Source organism: Salmo salar, chromosome 04, assembly GCF_965601325.2.
Source record: "Salmo salar chromosome 04, fSalSal1, whole genome shotgun sequence".
In the NCBI taxonomy this organism is placed as follows: Eukaryota; Metazoa; Chordata; class Actinopteri; order Salmoniformes; family Salmonidae; genus Salmo; species Salmo salar.
Window position 1 is genome coordinate 34,035,222 of NC_138294.1, and position 22,457 is coordinate 34,057,678.

General features: G+C 44.6%; 1 protein-coding gene across 3 annotated transcripts; it reads left to right on the plus strand.

The window, feature by feature from the left end:
• The first annotated feature begins 2,210 nt into the window (after positions 1–2,210).
• Positions 2,211–21,971, plus strand: LOC106602739 (uncharacterized). 3 transcript variants are annotated; one of them, XM_014195567.3, is made up of 11 exons: positions 2,211–2,408; positions 15,560–15,615; positions 15,725–15,790; positions 16,013–17,203; positions 17,502–17,613; positions 18,160–18,281; positions 18,877–18,997; positions 19,214–19,350; positions 19,715–19,863; positions 20,566–20,714; positions 20,940–21,971. In XM_014195567.3, exons 2-11 carry the CDS (start codon positions 15,562–15,564, stop codon positions 20,966–20,968), a joined length of 2,130 nt encoding a protein of 709 aa, XP_014051042.1. In that variant the 5' UTR covers positions 2,211–2,408; positions 15,560–15,561; the 3' UTR covers positions 20,969–21,971. The 3 variants fall into 3 exon arrangements, with proteins under 3 accessions (XP_014051042.1, XP_014051041.1, XP_014051043.1); XM_014195566.3 differs by having other exon boundaries at positions 2,393–2,472; XM_014195568.3 differs by lacking the exon at positions 2,211–2,408 and adding an exon at positions 2,417–2,555.
• The last annotated feature ends 486 nt before the right edge of the window (positions 21,972–22,457 follow it).

Consider the following 22,457-nt stretch of genomic DNA (forward strand, 5'->3'; position numbering starts at 1 on the left):
AGACCAGAGGACATTTCTCCAAAAAGTATGATCCTTGTCCCCATGTGCAGTTGAAAAGGAGGAGGTTTTGGAGCAGTGGCTTCTTCTTTGCTGAGCGGCCTTTCAGGTTACGTTGATATAGGACTCGTTTTACTGTGGATATATATAATTTTGTACCTGTTTCCCCCAGCATCTTCACAAGGTCCTTTGCTGTTGTTCTGGGATTGATTTGCACTTTTTGCACCAAAGTACGTTCATCTCTAGGAGATGAACGCGTCTCCTTCCTGAGCGGTATGATGGCTGCGTGGTCCCATGGTGTTTATACTTGCATACTATTGTTTGTACAGATGAACGTGGTACCTTCAAGCGTTTGGAAAATGCTCCCAAGGATGAACCAGACTTGTGGAGGTCTACAATTTTTTTTCTGAGGTCTTGGCTGATTTCTTTAGATTTTCCCATTATGTCAAGCAAAGAGGCACTGAGTTTGAAGATAAGCCTTAAAATACATCCACAGGTATACCTCCAATTGACTCAAATTATGTCAATTAGCCTATCAGAAGCTTCTAAAGCCATGGCATCATTTTCTGGAATTCTCCAAGCTGTTTAAAGGCACAGTCAACTTCCTGTATGTAAACTTCTGACCCACTGGAATTGTGATAAAGTGAATTGTAAGTGAAATAATCTGTCTGTAACCAATTGTTGGAAGAATTACTTGTGTCATGCACAAAGTAGATGTCCTAACCGACTTGCCAAACTATAGTTTGTTAACAAGAAATTTGTGGAGTGGTTGAAAAACGAGTTTTAATGACTCCAACCTAAGTGTATGTAAACTTCCAACTTCAACTGTATACTGTATATATATATATTTTTGCTGTCTCCTGGGCAGAGGGGCTTCAGTCCCGGTAAGCCTCTGCATTAATCTGGCCCTGACTGTGGCCTACCCCTCTTACCCACCTACTACATAACACAATGCTTATGTATGTTCACCCCACAGGAAGCTGCTGAGGGAAGGATGACTCCTAATAATAACTGGAACGGAGTGAATGGAATGGTACACTATATATAGCAAAGTATGTGGCCCCCCTTTCAAATTAGTGGATTCGGCTATTTCAGCCACACCCATTGCTGACAGGTTATAAAGTCGGGCACACAGCCATGCAATCTCCATAGACAAACATTGGCAGTAGTATTGCCTTAATGAAGAGCTCAGTGAATTTCAACGTGGCACCGTCAGGATGCCACCTTTCCAACAAGTCTGTTCGTCAAATTTCTGCCCTGCTAGAGCTGCCCCGGTCAAATGTAAGTGCTGTTAGCGAAGTGGAAATGTCTAGGAGCAACAACATCTCAGCCGCAAAGTGGTAGGCCACACAAGCTCACAGAGCCGGACCGCAGGGTGCTGAAGCACGTAGCACGTAAAAATCGTCTGTCCTAGGTTTCAACACTCGTTATTGAGTTCCAAACACCTCTGGAAGCAACATCAGCAAAATAACTGTTCGTCGGGAGCTTCATGAAATGGGTTTCCATGTCTGAGCAGCCGCACACAAGCCTAAGATCACCATGCACAATGCCATTGGACTCTGGAGCAGTGGAAACCATTCTCTGGAGTGATGAATCTCACTTCACCATCTGGCAGTCCGACCGAAGAATCTGGGTTTGGCGGATGCCAGGAGTATGCTACCTGCCCAAATACATAGTGCCAACTGTAAAGTTTAGTGAAGGAGGAATAATGGTCTGGGGCTGTTTTTCATGGTTTGGCCTAGGTCCGTTGGTTCCATTGAAGGGAAATCTTAACGCTACAGTATTCAGGGACATTCTAGACGATTCCATCGAACACCTTTGTGATTAATTAGAATGCCGACTGCGAGCCAGGCCTAATAGCCCAACATCAGTTTCCGATCTCACTAATGATCTTGTGGCTGAATGGAAGCCAGTCCCCGCAGCAATGTTCCAACATCTAGTGGAAAGCCTTCCCAGAAGAGTGGAGGCTGTTATAGCAGCAAACGGGGGACCAACTCCATATTATTTCCCATTATTTTGGAATGAGATGTTTGACGAGCAGGTGTCCACATACATTTGGTCATGTAGTGTATCAAACACATGGCAACCATCTGTTTTATGTGTCCAATACCATTCCATTGATTCCATTCCAGACATTACTATGAGCCCATCCTCCCCTTTTAAGGGGCCACCGGCCTCCGGTGGTTCACGCATCAGTGTATCATCCATCCTTGTGATTGTAAACCGTTTTGGGTGATTTTAGTTGACCATAGGAAATAAGAGCTAGTGCGTAAACATCCGCAATACGGGTTTGATTGAATAAGCTCTCTCTCTCGCTTCCCTGCTTGGCTATACTCAGTTGACTGTCTCCTCTGCTGTAGTCCACTGTCCGCTGTTTCCCTTGACACAGAAGGCACAAAAGACCCTGAGAGGTATGGTGTGTGTGTTGCTGGATGAAGCGTCAGTGTGCGAGAGACAGTGTGGGCACTTTCTTGGGTGAGATAGTACATTGTGTGTGTTTGTGTGTTTGCGTCTGTGTGACCCAGGCTCAAACCTCTCTTTGCAGCTGCCAACATCAGGTAACAACTTTTTCTTCTTCTCTCATCCACTTGAAATTATAATTTTAAATTCCTTGAAGACTCATTTTGTTGTCACAAAAACAAATCCCTTTAAATGTATTTATTGTCTTATTGAGGAAATTGATACTGGGGATGTGGTGGATATATATGAGAAGAGTGATTTTGTGTTTTGTTTACTGCTAAATCAATCTGCTCAGATATATATTTTTTGGCCCCATTGTGTTGCATAGGGGGCTACTGCAGGATTGTTTTAGATGTTATGGATGTTTTAGACGTCTATGACTCAGATTTGACATTAGCATGCATGCTTTAGAGAGCATTTCATAAAATTACTGGGTAAAAAAACCCATTTTGTTCATACTTTAAAAACTCTACAAAGTTTGACCAAAGAGTAATCCCATAAATTTATGTAGCTAGTAAAACCGACAAAGACAACATTCACTTGATATTTATACCATTAGGTATTAGGTAAGTGATTTATCATTTTTGGCATGCAATATCCCCCCCCCCCCCCCCCCCCACATTGTCTCCAAACCCAGGGACAAAAAGTTTGTGGACTTAGTCGACTCCCTTTCCTGTCTAGTAGCTTCTGATGTTTGCTTTAGTGTCCACTGAACTCTCAATGTGACTTTTTGAGAGAGCGGTGCATCTCTAAAGGGAGAGTTTCACACTATGGTAACTGAGAGGGAGGGTGTTTAATTTTGTATTTTAGCTTTATTTAACTTGGCAAGTCATTTAAGAACATATTCTTATTTACAATGACGGCCTACACCAGCCAAATCCAGACAACGCTGGGCCAATTGCACACCACCATATGGGACTCCCAATCACTGCCGGTTGTGAAACAGCCTGGAATTGAACCAGGGGCTGTAGTGACACCTCTAGCACTGAGATGTAGTGACTTAGACCGCTGCACCACTCAGGAGCCCTAAAGGGACTCAAGATTTAAATGTTCTAAAGTTGGGGGAAATGGTTTGTCCGTTGGTTTTGAATTGCATAATAAGGGATTGTCATTGCCCTTATCAGAGACCAAGGTGGACAAACCTCATGTCTGTCTTTGATATAGAGTATGATAAAATAATTTGAATGGCCCATTTATACCCATAATTAAAGGGGCAGTCTGCAGTTCAAACAATAACAAAGCGTTTACCCTGCCACTAATTTTTTAAACAGCTGAGGGATGGGGCTGGTAGATAGACAGAGCTATGGATGCAAGGACTGCAAGGACTGACCATCCATGAGATATATCAAATATAATATTTTAGGTTCTGATGGAGTACGACAATTAAACAAGGCATTAATAACTTATATTCTTCAAGAATCAATGGGTATATAACAATAATATAAAAGTACAAAAATGTATGTACTAATCACACTTTGCCGCTTTAAAGGCCCAAAACAGCTGTTTTTATCTCAATATCAAAACAAAGAAGCAAAAAACGATATCTCAAGCAAGAATTTTGCTAGCAATGTTTGGGAGTGGTCTGAGTGGAAGGGTTCCCTTTCAGTCGGTACTCTCGGCACATCACAACTCACTTTTGCGACTTCGATTGAAGAACTAAAATCACACCTGACAAGGCTAATGAAATCTGTGCCTTTCTGAAAGCCCCACCTTCCACAGGTGATAACCCTGTGGCTCGAATTCATTCCTTAAATTATTTCACTCTTCACCTCAATGTGAGCAAGAACAATTCACGCTTCTACAAAAAAAATAACATTGGAACATGAGACTATCTGACTTTGTGCCATCTAAACTGTCCCTTCATGGTTGAGCATGTTCACCCGATGGACGTTGTGTGCTGGGGTTTGTATTTGTTCTCAGAGTTTTATTGTCACAAAAAAATGTGTTATTCTTCGATTTGCTTTAGCAATGAGTAAGATGGCAAAAAATTTCACAGAGACGATGAAGGCTAAGCCGGGCTCGGGTTCGCGACCATGCCTCCAGTATTGCGGTTATACTATTTCTCCCAAAAATACTCACAATTTCTGTTGTTCGGCTTGGAACACACTCAGGAGGACTTCACTCAAATTAGTTTGTGTGCGCATTGCCAGCGGCTGCATGCAAACTCCTTGGATAGACATGTAGCATTCTTGAGAAAGCTTGGGGTTAACATTGGCGACCTTCCTGTGATGGATGCCGGTACCTGCCAAGTTGCAGGATGTGGGGAGGGATTTGGGGCTGTGGTCAGAGCAGAACTAGCCTCCCAGCAGGGCGATAGTGAGCCAGCTCCCATAGTGACTCACTGGGCCCAGGTTCGGATGACGACATGTTGACTCTGGCGGGCTCAGCAGGGTTCTTGGTTGATGAGGAGGACTTAATTCAGGGGCAGCCACCTCCTCACGCTAGTGATTGTCCTCCCCCGCAGAAGTGACCTTCCTCCACCACAGAAAAAATCTGTACCTGCCCCCTGTGATTGCTGCAGTCAAGCACCACCTGCCTCTTTTTACGGATTTCGGCAAGGAGTGACGACAACCTGGTCCAATCAGAGACAACGATAGACAGCTGTCCCTGATTGAGAACCATACCCTGCCAAAACATAGAAAATAAAGAACATAGAAAAAGGAACATAGAATGCCCACCCTAGTCACACCCTGGCCTAACCAAAATAGAGAATAAAACCCTCTCTATGGCCTAGGCGTGACAGGAATACAACTTTCCCGAATTGGATCCTTTGTTTGTACCCCTCAGGGCAATTGAACTGATCCCAGAGGCTGATCCAAAACACAGCTAGCGGAGAAGAGATATTCGGAGTGGACTTCTAGTCCGACTCAGGATGCGTGCACACCATCCACCACTTTCGAGTATATTTCTCGCTAATGTTCAGTCTCTGGATAATAAAGTAGATGAGCTCAGGGCGAGAATCTCCTTCCAGAGAGACATCAGGGATTGTAACATACTTTGTTTCATATACTGTCTTTGTCCATACAGCCAGCTGGGTTCTCAGTATATCGCGCAGACAGGAATAAAGAACTCTCCTGGAAGAAGAAAGGAGGGGGTGTATGTTTCACGATTAACCACTCATGGTGTGATTGTGATAACATACAGGCCTTTTGTTCTCCTGACCTGGAATACCTCACAATAAAATGCCGACCGTATTATCTCCCAAGAGTATTCTCTTTGGTTATAATCACAGCCATGTATATTCCCCCTCAAGCCGATACCACGACGGCACTCAAAGAACTTTACTGGACTTTATGCAAACTGGAAACCACACATCATGAGGCCACATTTATTGTAGCTGGGGATTTTGACAAAGCAAATTTGTGGAAAACGCTACCGAAGTTCAACCAACACATTGACTATAGCCCTCGCTCTGAGAAAACATTAGACCACTGCTATACTCAGCTTTGAAATGCCTACAAGACCCTCCCCTGCCCTCCCTTCGGCAAATCACGACTCCATTTTGCTCTTCCCTTCCTACAGGCAGAAACTCAAAAAAGAAGTACACGTGCTAAGGACTATTCAATGCTGTTCTGACCAATCAGATTCCATGCTTCAAGATTGTTTTGATCGCACAGACTGGGATATGTTCCGGGTAGCCTCTGAGAATAACATTGACGAATACACAGATACGATGACTGAGTTTATCAGGAAGTGTATAGGAGATGTTGTACCCACTGTGACTATTAAAACCTACCCTAACCAAAAACATTGGATAGACAGCAGCATTTGCGCAAAACGGAAAGCGCGAACCATTGCATTTAACCATGGCAAGGTGACTGGGAATATGGACGAACACAAACAGTGGAGTTATTCCCTCCGTAAGCAATCAAACAAGCAAAGTGTCAGTATAGAGACAAAGTGGAGTCGCAATTCAACGGCTCAGAAACGAGACGCATGTGGCAGGGCCTACAGACAATCACGGACTACAAAGGGAAAACCAGCCATGTTGGGGAGATCGACGTCTTGCTTCCAGACAAGCTAAACACCTTCCTCGCCTGCTTTGAGAATAACACAGTGCCACGGATGCGTTCCGCTACCAAGGACTGTGGGCTCTCCTTCTCTGTGGTCGACGTGAGTAAGACATTTAAGCGTGTTAACCCTCGCAAGGCTGCCGTCCCAGGCGGCATCCCTAGCCACGTCCTCAGAGCATTTACGGACATATTCAATCTCTCCCTATCCCAGTCTGCTGTCCCCACTCGCTTCAAGATGTCCACCATTGTTCCTGTACCCAAGAAAGCAAAGGTAACTGAACTTTATGACTATCGCCCTGTCACAATCACTTCTGTCATCATGATGTGTTTTGAGAGGCTAGTTAAGGATCATATCACCTGTACTTTACCTGACACCCTAGACCCACTCCAATTTGCTTACCGCCCCAATAAATAATAAATAAATGTGCTGCTGATGTTTGAGAACACTGGGAGCATCCCTGTCGAGTGGTCGTTCCTGTTCCCAGAAGACCAGCAGATAGAGCTTGAGTACTGGGCTGAGACTGGGGAGTTCAGCACTACAGAGCTCCACCATATGAAGGTGCAGGATAACAGGCTGTTTAATATAACACCCCGCTCTGGTAAACTACATCCAGGACAGCAGAAGGCAGTGACATTTAGCTACAGACATGACTTTGCTGGTACTGACCGTCTCCCAGTCCTGTTCAAGCTATCTCACGGCAGAGAGATTCTGTTGAACTTCATGGGAGTGACGGTGGAGAGAGACAGGCACTACCTCCACTTCACCTCCACCAAGCACGTCTTCGCCCCAGTGGCAATCGGGGGGTTCAGTCCACCTAAACAGGTGTATGAGCTGTACAACGGAGGGGCTATCCCTCTGAGGTACCGTGTGGACACAGAGCCCCTTGAGCAGCTGACGGCTGATAACTTTGGTCACCCCGTGCTGCAGTGTCTCAACCCCCAGGGAGAGGTGAAGCCTGGCAGGACAGCCCTGCTGGAGTGGGTCCTCTCCCCCCTGGAGGCAAAGACTTACAGTGTGGACATCTCTATCCATGTGCTGGAGGGAGACACTATGCTGTTGACGTTTGAAGGCTGTGGGTTTGATAACAGTGTGCTGGGAGAGTCGGCACCAGTACAGCTTCATGATGCCTACATGTCTGTCCCCAGCACACAGAGGATGGCCCTGCCCAACCAGGTGCTGTTCCTGTCAGAGGAGAGATTGTCTCTTGGGGACATCCCAGTCTGCTGTCGCTCCACACGGGTCCTGTTCCTGACGAATGTCTCCCACAGTGACAGAGTCCTCTACACCTGGAACCTGACTGACCAGTCAGTCCAGATCTACCCAGAGAATGGTACTCTGTCTCCAGGGGAGAGTTCTCTCTGTATCCTGACTCTCCAGGCCTCTGGCAGCCCCAGCTTCTACCAGCTAGACATCATCTGTGAGGTGACCCTGGAGGAAGCTCTATCTCAGTACGATCAGGATCTACAGCAGTGGGAGCTGGAGAGAGACAGACAGATGAACGAGTTTACCCTGACTGAGAAAGACCTGCAGCCGAGTCAGACCAGCTACCCCCAGGGTCATACACCGAGTCAGACCAGCTACCCCCAGGGTCATACACAGAATCAGACCAGCTACCCCCAGGGTCATACACAGAATCAGACCAGCTACCCCCAGGGTCATACACCGAGTCAGACCAGCTACCCCCAGGGTCATACACCGAGTCAGACCAGCTACCCCCAGGGTCATACACAGAATCAAACAAAGGAGAGCAACACTAAGGAGGTTGTACCTTCCCCACAGAAGCCTGGACCTGTAGTCAGGAAGTACAAGACTCTGCCTCCTATCCATAGCAGCAGCAGCAGTGCCGTGGTGGGGGGTATGTGTACCAGGCCCAGTCGTGCTGAGCGGAGGGCCCAGAGAGAGGCTAGCCAGGTATGGAGGAGACTTGAACCGCACTGCCCCACCCTGCTACACCTGGGGGTCACCGCCCGCTCACACTCCCTCCTAGAGTTCCAGACCTTCTTCCCCTCCCTGCTCAGCACACACCACATCAACAGGTCGGCCCGGCCCAATGTGACCCGTTGTGAATCCCGTCAGAGCAGACCTCCATCTGTAGACATGCCCCCTCTCAGCCACGGACCAGAGAGAGACATCATTACCCACACGCTCACCTCTATATTCAGGAGCCTCCTGGACGACCCTCGCTTCCACCACTCTCTGGTGAACGGTGTGGCTGAACCCGTGCCTTACTTCACCCAGCTGAGACAGACTGCTTACTCCCCTACCACACCTCTCCCTGGGGCTGCTTCGCCCTATCCTGGTACCTCCATGCCCTATCCTGGGACCAGGGAGGCCCATCCACCTTACCCCCCTACTCCTCAGCTCCTCATGGGGGGCAGTCTGTACAGTGCTGGGGTAACAGAGGTAACAAAGCAACAGCCACAGACCCCGAAGCCAACAGTGAAGCGAGAGCATCAGTTCAGCATTCAGGAGACCATCCGCAGGTTGCCAGAGTTCTGTGACGTGACAGAGGAGGTTCTCCTCAACACCTTACAGAACCTGATTGTGGAGGCCTTCCTGGGAGAGCTGGTCCTTACAGCCAGGCCACGAATCATCGCCCTTCCTCCTGTCTCTGCCAGGTCTGTCAGAACCTCCTGGATGCCAGAATAGCCTGTTCTCAGATCTGTTTGTGTGGGCTTGTCAACTCCTATGGTCAGACCCACACCCCCTCCAGCTTGTACAATGATCATAAACCGATTTTCTACGGAGAGTTGATCTATCAAGCATGTTCATTAGTCCAGACTCCACAGATTACACATTTTTATTGATCACAATCATTTTCAACCATTATCAATAACGTTAAACCATGACTTATCACTCGTTGATGGATATAGTAATTAGCTATGTTTCCATTCATTTATCCAGTGAATTCTTGTCGACGTTGGTATCCCGAGTGGCGCAGCGGTCTAAGGCACTGCATCTCCTGTGCTAGAAGCGTCACTACAGTCACCCTGGTTCGAATCCAGGCTGTAACACAACCGGCCGTGATTTGGAGTCCCATAGGGCGACGCACAATTGGCCCAGCGTCGTCCGGGTTTGGCCGTCATTGTAAATAAAGAATTTGTTCTTAATTGACTTGCCTAGTTAAATAAAAGGTTAAATTCGCGTAGAATATAGATGCGACAGTTGCCTGCTAGGGTGAGTCGATAGCAACAAACAGTTGGACGTAATGACGTCACACCAAACGACAACAAACACCTGCTGTGTCATATAAATGTAGTGGGTCAATAGTTTCCAAATTCCCCATCTAGCCAAATTGCACATTTAATAAATTGGAGACAGCCTACAGCCTGTATGACATCCCACACATCTGTTTAATGTATCAGGTTACCTGTGAAAAGGAGAGAATGACAAAATGAACCAATATTTGCCATGTTCCACAGGCCTTCCCTGTGGCTCAGTAGTTCCCTGTGGCTCAGTTGGTAGAGCATGGTGTTTGCAACGCCAGCATGGTGTGTGCAACGCCAGGGTTGTGGGTTCGATTTCCCACGGGGGCCCAGTACAATTTTTTTTATTTTTTTTTAAATGCATGAAATGAAATGTATGAATTCACTACTGTAAGTCGCTCTGGATAAGAGCGTCTGCTAAATGACTAAAATGTAATGTAAATGTAATCCACAGACGATGCAATCGCCATCGCACTGCACACTCCCCTATCCCATCTGGACAAGAGGAATACTTATGTACGAATGCTGTTCATTGACTATAGCTCACTATTCAACACCATAGTACCCTCCAAGCTCATCATTAAGCTCAGGGCTCTGGGTCTGAACCCCGCCCTGTACAACTAGGTCCTGGACTTCCTGACGGGCTGCCCCCAGGTGGTGAAGGTAGGAAACAACACCTCCACTTCGCTGATCCTAAACACCCCACAAGGGTGTGTGCTCAGCCCCCTCCTGTACTCCCTGTTCACCCATGACTGCGTGGCCACACGCCTCCAACTCAATCATCAAGTTTGCAGACAACATAACAGTAATAGGCCTGATTACCAACAATGACAAAACAGCCTACAGAGAGGAGGTGAAGGCCTTGGGAGTGTGGTGTCAGGAAAATAACCTCTCACTCAATGTCGACAAAACAAAGGAGCTGATAGGGTGCACGCCCCTAGCCACATTGACGGGACCACAGTGGAGCAGATGGAAAGCTTCAAGTTCCTTGGTGTACACATCACTGACGATCTGAAATGGTCCATCCACACACACAGTGTGGTGAAGAAGGCGCAACAGCGCCTCTCCAACCTCAGGAGGCTGAAGAAATATGGCTTGGCACCTAAAACCCTGACAAACTTATACAGATGCATAACTGAGAGCATCCTGTCGAGCTGTATGGCAACTGCACTGACCGTAATGCCATGAGTGTGTAAAGCTGTCATCAAGGCAAAGGGTAGCTACTTTGAAGAATCTCAAATATAAAATATTTGTTTAACACGTTTTTGGTTACTGCATGATTCCATGTGTTATTTCATAGTTTTGATGTCTTCACTATTACTCTACAATGTAGAACATAGTCAAAATAAAGAAAAATCCTTGAATAAGTAGGTGTGTCCAAACTTTTCACCGGTACTTTACATACATAAATATAAATACACACACACACACACACACACACACACACACACACACACACACACACACACACACACACACACACACACACACACACACACACACATATATATATATATATATATATATATATACATATCTTTTAAAAATACATTTTCCTTTATTATTTTCAGCTAACCCTACCACCCCTCCCCTAATTGGAGTAAACTAATGAACAACAACATGTAGGCTTCTACTTGCAACTTACACACACTATATACATTCTACGGACACAATCTGTTTTACAATAGTTATAGTTTGTTTGTTTTTAGTCTTGTCCTTCCTGTACCCTCAACTTCTCCCATCTTTTTCTGATGTCCATCCAGTTTGATTTATATTTGTCATATATTTTTTAACTGTGCTGTTTCAAAAAAGTTCTGAACTGATATACATTTTACAGACACAGTATATTTTAAAATGTTATATTGTTGTTATTAGTCCCAACCTTCACCTCCATTCCTCCCATCTATCTCTTAACAGCATTCATATTGGATTTATTTTTGCCAAATATTTTTCAGCTGTGCTGTGATGCTTTTCAAACGTTCTGAACCTTTCTATGCTTATAGTTTCTACAGATTGTAAATGAAATATAAACCTTTTTGCTAAAAGTATTATTATATTATTGATCAATTGGCTATGACTTTTCAAATCACCCAGTATTGCTATCTACAGCGTTAGTTCCAGGTAAATGTTGCAATTCTTCAGCCATTGCTGGACCTGTGACCAAAAACAAGCTACATATGGACAGTACCAAAATGATCTAATGACTCTGTCTGTTTGCAGCAAAATCTGCAGAGCTGGAAAGGTTGTATCCCCCATATACTGTATATAACATTATTTTGGTTGCAAGAATTTTGTATAATAATTTAAATTAAAAAATGAAACGTTTTGAATCCGGCGTCATTTTTGCATGTCAGTTCATAAACCACGTGCCATGGAATCGGTACATCGAAAATCTCTTTCCAACTAAACTCAGCAACCCAGGGTCCCTGCTCATCTGCGTGAACGTGCCTTAGGCATGCTGCAAGGAGGCATGATGACTGCAGATGTGGCCAGGGCAATAAATTGCAATGTCCGTACTGTGAGAAGTCTAAGACAGAGCTACAGGGAGTCAGGACGGACAACTGATCGTCCTCGCAGTGGCAGACCACGTGTAACAACACCTGCACAGGATCGGTACATCCGAACATCACACCTGCGGGACAGGTACATGATGGCAACAACAACTGCCCAAGTTACACCAGGAATGCACAATCCCTCCATTAGTGCTCAGACTGTCCACAATAGGCTGAGAGAGGCTGGACTGAGGGCTTGTAGGCCTGTTGTAAAGCAGGTCCTCACCAGACATCATCGACAACAACGTTTCCTATGGGCACAAACCCATCGTCGCTGGACCAGACAGGACTGGCAAAAAGTGCTCTTCACTGACGAGTCACAGTTTTGTCTCATCAGGGGTGATGGTCGGATTCGCGTTTATCGTCAAAGGAATGAGCATTACACCGAGGCCTGTACTCTGGAGCAGGATCGATTTGGAGGTGGAGGGTCCGTCATGGTCTGGGGCGGTGTGTCACAGCATCATCGGACTGAGCTTGTTGTCTCTGCCCGCAATCTCAATGCTGTGCCATTACAGGGAAGACCTCCTCCCTCATGTGGTAGCCTTCCTGCAGGCTCATCCTGACATGACCCTCCAGCATGACAATGCCAACAGCCATACTGCTCTTTCTGTGCGTGATTTCGTGAAAGACAGGAATGTCAGTGTTCTGCCACGGCCAGCGAAGAGCCCAGATCTCAATTCAATTGAGCACGTCTGGGACCTGTTGGATTGGAGGGTGAGGGCTAGGGCCATTCCCCCCAGAAATGTCCGGGAACTTGCAGGTGCCTTGGTGGAAGAGTGGGGTAACATCTCACAGCAAGAACTTGCACATCTGGTGTAGTCCATGAGGAAGAGATGCACTGCAGTACTTAATACAGCTGGTGGCCACACCAGATACTGATTGTTACTTTTTATTTTGCCCCCCCCCCCCCCCTTTGTTCAGGGACACATTATTAAATTTCTGTTAGTCTCATGTCTGTGGAACTTGTTTAGTTTATGTCTCAGTTGTTGAATCTTGTTATGTTCATACAAGTATTTACACATGTTAAGTTTGCTGAAAATAAACGCAGTATACAGTCAGAGGACGTTTCTTTTTTGCTGAGTTTATTTTGCAATATGTATGGCACAGCTGGCAATTTTTTTGTCCTTAAATGAAACTGGTATATTTTTTTAGTTATCACAATTTTCTTTAACAAATTTTGGTCTTTAATGCAGGGCCCTGGGATTATTATTGATGCTGCCTTTCCAGCGCTGGGTGGTAGCCACTCTCTTGGATGCATCAAGGTCCCCGACAGGTCTGCTGGCACTGGCCCAGTGGGGAGACCCTCCGGTACTGTCGCAAGGGGTGCTCATGGGACAGGTGTTATTCTGTTGGTCATGACAGACGTGTTCCCCCAAGTGTGGGGTGCGCTGTGCGACGGTTACTCGATTTGGGGGTATGGACGGTGGGACAGAGTGCCCGACATATCAATTACCTGGAGCTTCTGAGGGTTCAGGCGCCTCCTCCCACATTTGTTGGGCTGTTTAGTGGAGGCTACACCCCTGGTTGGTTGCCCAGATATGGCAAAGGTTAGGCAGGGCCGACCTAGATCTTTACGCATCGCAAGAAAACTCGCAGTGTTGTCGGTTCTTCTCGCTGAGGGACCTGAGTGCCCCTTTGGGAACTATTGCGCTCCAGTGGTCTTGGACCCTGCTGTACCTATTGCGCCCACATGGGATTTAGCTCTGGTTTTGGAGGCATTGTGCCCGCTTTGAGCCTCTGGAGTTGGTGGATCTGAAGATCCTCTCCTACAAGAGCTCTCTGCTTATGGCTTTGGCCTCGGCTAAATGTGTTGCGGGCCTCCACACCTTATCTGTACATGGTTCCTGTACTCAGTTCACCCCTGGCGACTCTAAGGTGACGTTGTGTCCTAATGCGGCCTTCATGGTTATGACCTACACGTCTTTAGCCTTTGAGCTATTTTCCCTTTTCACCTCCTCCTTTTGCTTCTGAAGAGCAACAGAGGTTTCATGCTCTGTGTCCAGTACTAGCTTTATGCATGCCCTTTGAGTGGACCCGAGATATCTGGTTATGTGACCAGCTTTTTGTCTGTTTAGCTAATCCAGCTCGTAGCAGGGCGCTCTCTAAGCAGCGTCTCTCCTACTGACTTGTGGAGGTTTTCTCCCTGGCATACAGCAGCAAGTGATAAGGGTTACTTAGCGGTGTATGTGCCCACTCGACCATGGGCCTGGCAGCGTCTTGGGCATTATTTAAATGATTGACTGTAGGGGATATTTGCGCTGCGGCAAGTTGGGCATCACCACACATTTTTTTATAGCTTGGATGTCACTGCTCCCAGTGTATCCCACAGTGTGCTTACAGCTGGGACAGGAGAAGGTGTGCACAATACCAAGACTATCTTGCGGGTGGAGGTCTGGGTGGTCTGCCATGGGCCATTTCAGTTGGTATCCATTGGGGCCGGCTTGGGGCGGGATTTCAATTTTCCATAGTTGTGTTGAACTGACATGGTTTGGTAGGTTACTTTCTAAATGCAATCCATTAAAGTTACTAATTACCTGTCCAAAAGTGTATCAGTAACGTAACTTTTGGATTACCAAAACTCAGTAACATAATCTGATTACTTTCCTATTAAGAGGCATTAGTAGAAGACACAAAGGAATATTACCAATTGAACGACACCTATTGCAGGGTCAGTCAATGTTAGAGTTTAGCTGGCCATAAATGTATGTTGCAATTGACTTTATGGGCTAGGTATGTTTCTAACCCATTGCTTTCTACTTCAATACAGATAATAATACGATTAGGCTCTATCTTTATATTAAAAAACAAAATCTGTCAGATTTCTAATAGTTTCAGTTGATTAAATACCCTTTATCTTCAAGCATATGACTTGGAAATATTGATTAGATAAATAGTTTTACCTGAACATAAGCCAAAATCTAAGGACTTATTTGCCTACTCTGTTGTTTATATTTTTGCTTCAAAACATTGTTGAAAAATAAATACTGCTGTCATGGAATGACATGCCTTGAGCACTTCCCGAAAAATGGCTATTTGCATGTGAAAAATGATTGCCCAGCCTGCTGTTTAAGTTTTTGTTGGTGACACTTTGATATCTCGATAATTTCAGTCTATTAAAAGTGCACAAGTTTGAGCATGTGTCCGTTAGGCCTATGGAAAAATATTAAATCATCTCAAATTTGATTGAGCAATAAAAAGTCCCACTCGTGGTATTCAATATGATACAAAACGAAGGAAAAAAATAATTTGCCTGCTCTGGTCCTTTAAACTTTATACTCAATTATAAATACTAATAAATAATATATGCCATTTAATTTGTTGTCATTATAGGTATGAAGAATCGTTTACTATTCCTTTGCCTATTGGCCTCAGCATTTGCTGTGTCTGTAAGTACTGATAAATCCACTCTTGCTTTTCGAAACAGCTTTTTAATAAAATAAATGAATAACCACAAGTCTAATGATATTTTATCAATAATTCCTTGCTATTCCCAAGGTCAAAGGCAAACCTCACGACAAACATCAAGCTTTATCCAAGTCCTCACACACAGCTAAAGAGAAGGTAAAGTGCATCCAACTCCTGTATTTTAAATAAATCTCTTTAAAAACAGAACACATTGACAAGGATTCTCCAGAAACTTTACCTTTCATTGTTGTATTATTATTTCATTTATGGCAAAAGTTTGTCCAGAGGCTATATCTTTTGTTATATTTAGAAAACGTTTTTCCAGAAACCTTTCATTTTTAATTGTATTGACTTTTTACACTTCCCTTCCTGTTAAAGGACATTGTTCCAGATGAGGCCAATGAGGGGGAGGTCTTGCCGACTTTCATGACCTTTGAGTCTAGCAGTCAGGAGCAGGAAGACGAGGACATGAGCTACGAGGACAATGCTAATGTTAATCTGGGTCCCTCCAATGAGGAAGGGGTGTTCGAGGTGTCTGACAGTGGTGAGAGGAGCACACCTGTCCTGCTGAGCGATAAGGCACTGGTGGACCTCCTCCAGGGGGAGTCAGAGGAAGAAGAGGTGGAAGAGGAGGAGGAGGAAGAAGAGGAGGAGGGAAAGATCGAGTCTGAGGAGACACAGTCTGAAGAGGAGGAGGGAGAAGAAGCGGAGGGAGACTTGGAAAAGGAGGAGGAGGATCAGGAGGTGGTAGAGGTGGAGGAGGAGGTGGATGTGGAGGCAGAGAAAGAGGCAGAAAAGGTGGAGGCGATGGCGGATGAGGAGGAGTCAGTTGAGGATGAGGAGAAGGGAGAGGAAGAGGAGGAACCTGTGGTCGGGGACCGAGGAGTAAAGCAAGAGGCTGAAGTCGAAGAGACGTACAGCAACACCGAGCCGGAGATTCCAGAGGATCTGGACTACGCAGGCGATAGTGACAACACACAGCCCCTGGAAACCGAGCTTGAGGAAGGGAAACCCCTTGCCGAAGATGCCCAGCTCCTCTTAAATAAGGAAGAGGAGGCAAAGGTGGAGGAGAAAGAAGAACAAGTTAGCAAGGAAGACGAAATCCCCACTGCCACTGATGACTATGAGTCCCAGCAGGACATACAAGACACCGAGGCCTCTGAGAGCCAGGAAGTGCTCGGCCAGTACAAACTCCCTGAGGGAAGCAAGGACCAGGAGAAAGGTTCCAAGGACGATTCCCAAGAAAAGGGGAACAATAAAAAAGACGGAGACACGGACGCTGAACTCCAAGAGACAAAGAACAGTGTGGATCTTGATGGGACACGTCTTGCTGTAGAAGGGGGAGAAGAGAAGGAGGAGAAGAACATAAACGAGAGAGCCAGTCACACCCTAGGCAAAGCTAGGAAGCAGAGGAAGAACCAGAGGGTGAGGAAGCACCCCCCACAGAGGGATGAGGCACCGCCAGGAGAGGGAGTCCCAGACCACCAGGGGGATGAGGGGGAGAAGGAGCACTACCGCACCACTGACAATGCTGTCTACAAGCCCAAGCGGAGAAGAGCAGGGAAATGGGTAACACTTATCACATATCGCCCATTAGCTATAATGCAATGTCATCATAAAACTTCAACCTACATTGAACCATGTAACCCCTATATAAAGCTAGGCCCTTTTCTGTGAGTGACCTATTTGAAATTAAACCGATGGTCCATGGATGGATCTACTCTATTCTCAGAGCTTCCCAAAATGAATGTACTATACAGTATAGGAAATAGGGTGTCAATTAAAATGCTGCCCACATCTTATCTATTAACATCTGTGGGTGGTTTGTTGACCTCTATTGTGATTTCACCTTCTGTTTCCTACCCAGGCTCCTCTGGTGGGAATGAACCCGGTCCAGATCAGGGCGACAGTGGACCTCTACCCCAGCGCCAGGCCCTCTTTGGCGGCAAGCCTATACAAACCCCAAGCCTCCGCTGCCGGTAAGTGTCAATCTCAGTAAGGCAAGCACGCACGCACACGCACACGCCACACACACACACACACACACACACACACACACACACACACACACACACACACACACACACACACACACACACACACACACACACTAGGAATCTGCTGACTGGGCCCTTTCACTAACACTCCCAGAAGAATAGTGCCACTCCAATTCACCGACGCTACCAAAACAACCCCCCCTCACCTCCGCTGGATTAAGGGTTCAATGAGAGAGCTCATGTTGAATTCGAGCACTGTACAAACTCAAATGGCAATGGAATGCAGGGGGTAATGGCTGTGGGGGTAGTGCTGGTGTTTCCATTGACATCTATAACCACTGGAAAGTACATACTTGTTAATCATGATTAAGGCTTGATTAAAACATTAATAACACATGAACAAAGTATAAATGCAATAACTTAGTGAACGTAGCAGAAAAGAAACAACAGTGTTTTCACATCAATGCTCCACTGATATAAAATTCTAGGGCATGAGTGTGTTTAGGCAATTTTTTTCTTCTCTTTTAGACCCTTGTGAGAACTTCCGTTGTAAACGTGGAAAGACCTGCAAACTCAACGAGGAGAAGAAGCCTATGTGCGTGTGTCGGGAGCCTTCTGCCTGCCCACAGAGTGTCACTGACTATGACCATGTGAGTAGGAACAGTGGTCATTGGGGTGGCCTGGGGGAGGTTCAGAGTTTTAAATCGTTGCCTCTGGATGCTGCGAGCATGGGTTGAATCCGACCCACTGCTCTAGCACTTTCTCTCTCTACTCCTTCCTTTCTTTCTATCCTGTCCAATAAACATAAACAATATGAAAGGAATTCCTTTAAACACATTTGGGAAAAGTTGCTATTAGGGACAGGAACTGTGGGCAATAGAAATTGATAAGATCGGTACCACAGAACTATGCCGCTATAAAAGTTAGGATCTGGGTAGGTTTTCTGATCCTACATCTGTAGTTCGAGGAAACTTGAAGGAAATTTGCCAAGAATCTGGCAATGGTAGGTACAACCCTGACATGATATTCTAACAACGTTGGGAAGCTGTTGGTTTTGGCTAGAATTGTATCTGCAGGCCTCTGTTCGTAAGACAGGTGCACTAGCCTCAGTCCCAATAGAGTTAACTCGATCGGAACTCTTTGATGCTTAGTTTCTTACCAAGAGCAGGATTACTACAATATCTTTAGCTGAAGCATTTCATTTGTTAAATCCATAACACATGAAGTAATGTATCTTTCATGCAGGTATGTGGAACTAACAATGTCACCTACGACACATCCTGTGAGCTCTTTGCCACTAAGTGCAACCTGGAAGGCAGCAAGAGAGGCCATAGACTTCACCTGGACTACACTGGACCCTGCAAATGTAAGACAGCTATAACCAGACCACCTCTACAGTTTCTGACCAATACAGTATCCAATCTGAAATAACTACAGTATAACACATTTTTTTTCAATTTCTTCCTCTCCCTTTCGTTTTATTTCTCATTCTCGTCTGTTTCTCACTCTCTATTTAATTATCTCATCTTACCTTGCCTCTCCCCCTCCTCTCTTTCTTCCACTACCTTGCTCTCTCTGTTAGTCATAGCACCGTGTATGAATGGCGAACTGGTCCAGTTTCCTCTGCGTATGCGCGACTGGCTGAAGAACGTCTTGCTGCAGCTCTATGAACATGACTCCATGTACCCTGGCTTCCTCACCCCCAAGCAACGCATCAGAGTGAGTAAATATCTTCTCTCTTTTTAAATAAATTTGAGAAAAAAACAACCTTATATGGACACCCTTAACTTTAAGCTTAAAATACGCGGGTAACGCTTTACATTAGACATACCATCAATAAAGGGGTTAGAAGTAGTTCATTGATAGTTCCATTATTTGTATTTTCAAAATAATTCATATTCATATAAAGGCGCTTTATGAAGTTTAACCAAATGCATTCTTAGTGATTAATAGTATACATCTCAAAGCCCCAAAACCACCAGTGCCTTACAATTGATTTTCAAATTGGGATCTTGTTAGCACATATTCATATTCAATGCAATACAATTGTATTATTCATGTGTGACCATAAATAATCTCCCAGGTGAGAAAGATCCACGAGAGTGAGAGGCGCCTCCATGCCGGCGACCACCCCATTGAGTTGCTGGCCCAGGACTTCGAGAAGAACTACAACATGTACATCTATCCCGTGCACTGGCAGTTCGCTCAGATGGACCAGCACCCTTCTGACAGGTACAGTACTCTAGGAGAAAGATTCTTTTTTGTTGTTGTTGTTGTTGTTGTTGTCATAATCATAAAAAAGAACCTGCTCTTGGTTACGTCAAGCTTTCATTGAAATGCTAATGAGCTTCTGTAAAAAGTTACACGCCTAGTGCAGTAGGCCAGTAAGACATCATGGATGATGTCATACCTGCAGTCAAATCAGCAAGTAGTGATACAGTCATAAATAATATTGAAGAAGTGTTGTTATATGTCTTTGATATGATTCAAGAGTGAATAGCTTCACTTGTTCATCTTCACAAGACATTCTGATTATGGCTCTCATTGTAATGTTGGTGAATCTGATTCAGATTACTTGTGAATCAGATACATGGTGGGTCTGAATCTAATATGTGATTAAGAATCAGTTTCACTGAACCTTTCACATTTGAGTTTACCTTAAAGGCCCATAGAGTGGGAAACAAAAGTGGAAGCACAGCTGGGATATTACTGGAATTAGTCCATTTGGGTAAATCTAGTTCAGACTGTGTGTGAACCGTTTCTAGTTTTGGGTCAGACTCCCCATACTCAACCCCCAATGGAATAAAACGGAGTGAAACAGGGAAGCTCTACTTGAAGAACGGGAGACGCTTATTTTAGTTTTCTGTTCCAAAATGTTTCAAAACGTTTTCCATTGCATAGGCTTATGAAAATGACACTGGTGTTCCTATCCAGGTTCCTGTCCCACTCTGAGCTGGCCCCCCTGAGGGTCCCATTGGTCCCCATGGAGCATTGTACCTCCCGCTTCTTCCAGGAGTGTGATGCAGACAAAGACAAACAGGTGTCCTTCAGGGAGTGGGCCCACTGCTTCGGCATCAAGGATGGTAAGAGTGTGCAGTCTTATACAAAGTGAAAGCAATTCAATGACCAAAGAATGAGGCTTGACATGATATTGCCAATGTTGTGATAGTTGTAGTAGTTAGATGTGAATGAATGAATGCTGCGTTACTGTAGCTTACAGAAGGACCATGGTCATGTGCTTTCACACATGTTTGATAGTATGACCCTGCATTGTAAACTCTGTGATTTTCCATTTTACCCCTCTGCAGAGGACATGGATGTCAACCTGCTCTTCTGAGTCCAATCAGTACCTCATCAAGCAACCAGCTTTAATAATAATTTAACAAGATCACCTTCAATAATGGCAGAACCACATACCTTAATTGGCAGAAGAGAGACTTGTCTTGATTTAAACTCTATGTTTTTGGGATGCTCTGTAAAGTTAGCCTGGTGGAACCAGCCTAATTGCTGTGTTCACCATTATATTCAACTTCAAGTATCAGTCTGGCATTTATCCTTATTGAAACTGTGTCTGTATGTCTGTAATGAGAAGCATTATTCAAAACTAAGTTGTCAGTGATGGGATCACCTTAAACCAATCAGAGGATGACCTAATTCAAAGCACAGGATTTTGGGGGTGGGTTTTCTGAGAGGACCCTGATTTGACCAGTTCATTTCTACTGCAAAGTACAATTGACTAAAAAGTCAAAGTGAGAATGGACCACTGTCCTTCCATGTCTTATGTCATAGATGAAAGAGGAGGATAGTTCATGTTGTCTTTACATCAGACTAATATAAAACAAATTTGGATTTATAAATATGTGGATGTTCTGTGATACTGTATGCAGATACTGTATAGCTGATAGTGGTATTAGTAGAGTAAGTGATGAGATTATTTTTTTTAGCAATTAACAATGATATCAGTGTTATGAACACATTCCAAGAGGGGGAAGGTTTACGAGTGCTTTTTTGTAGATGACAGACAAGAAAAAAGAAATGGACTTCTATGCAGGTGAGATCGATCAATTTACTTTTTGACCAAAATATTACAGTATTAATTTTAAACATTTAAGTGGGAGCATAACAATACTTTTTTTGTATGAAAACCATTTGTAATTGACTGTCAAAATAAATTGAGCTGTTAAAAGGAGAAATTGAAATGGCAGTAATGGAGTAGAACATGTGATGTTGACAGAATTACTAAGAGTTGAATGCTGCAACAGTTTTTTATGTCTTGCCTGATATAGCTACTTCACTAACCTTTCTAATAAAAGTAATTTTGACCTCATCGGATCTCAGCACATTCCCGTTTGATTGTTTTACTTTATGCACAATTAGATTGAAGGTACATTTATTGATCCCCAGGGGGAAATATTTCATGCACGATAACAAAATTGGTATAACGAAGAGAAACCACTCCAGTATTTATTATTTAGGTTACACTGAAATACACTCAATCCTTCTTTATATTCTTATATGATCATTTGTACTGTGCAATGACATAATTGGGAATTAACTGTAATAAGTTGTGGTTGGTGATGTCACTTTCACGTCAGTGTTGACGTTTTGTCTTTTCTAGTTTGCATGAAAATAATGACAGGCATCTATTTTACACAGCCACCACAGGCAAACAGTTGACTCATCCAACAAAGGCTTATAATAAGGACATAATCGTAATATGATAATATGGTTCAGATTCATGGTTTGGGTTTGCAATGCAGGTGATTTTGAATAAAGCCCTCTTTGGGTCAACAAGCCACAATTGTGTGGTCTGTCAAGATGATGAG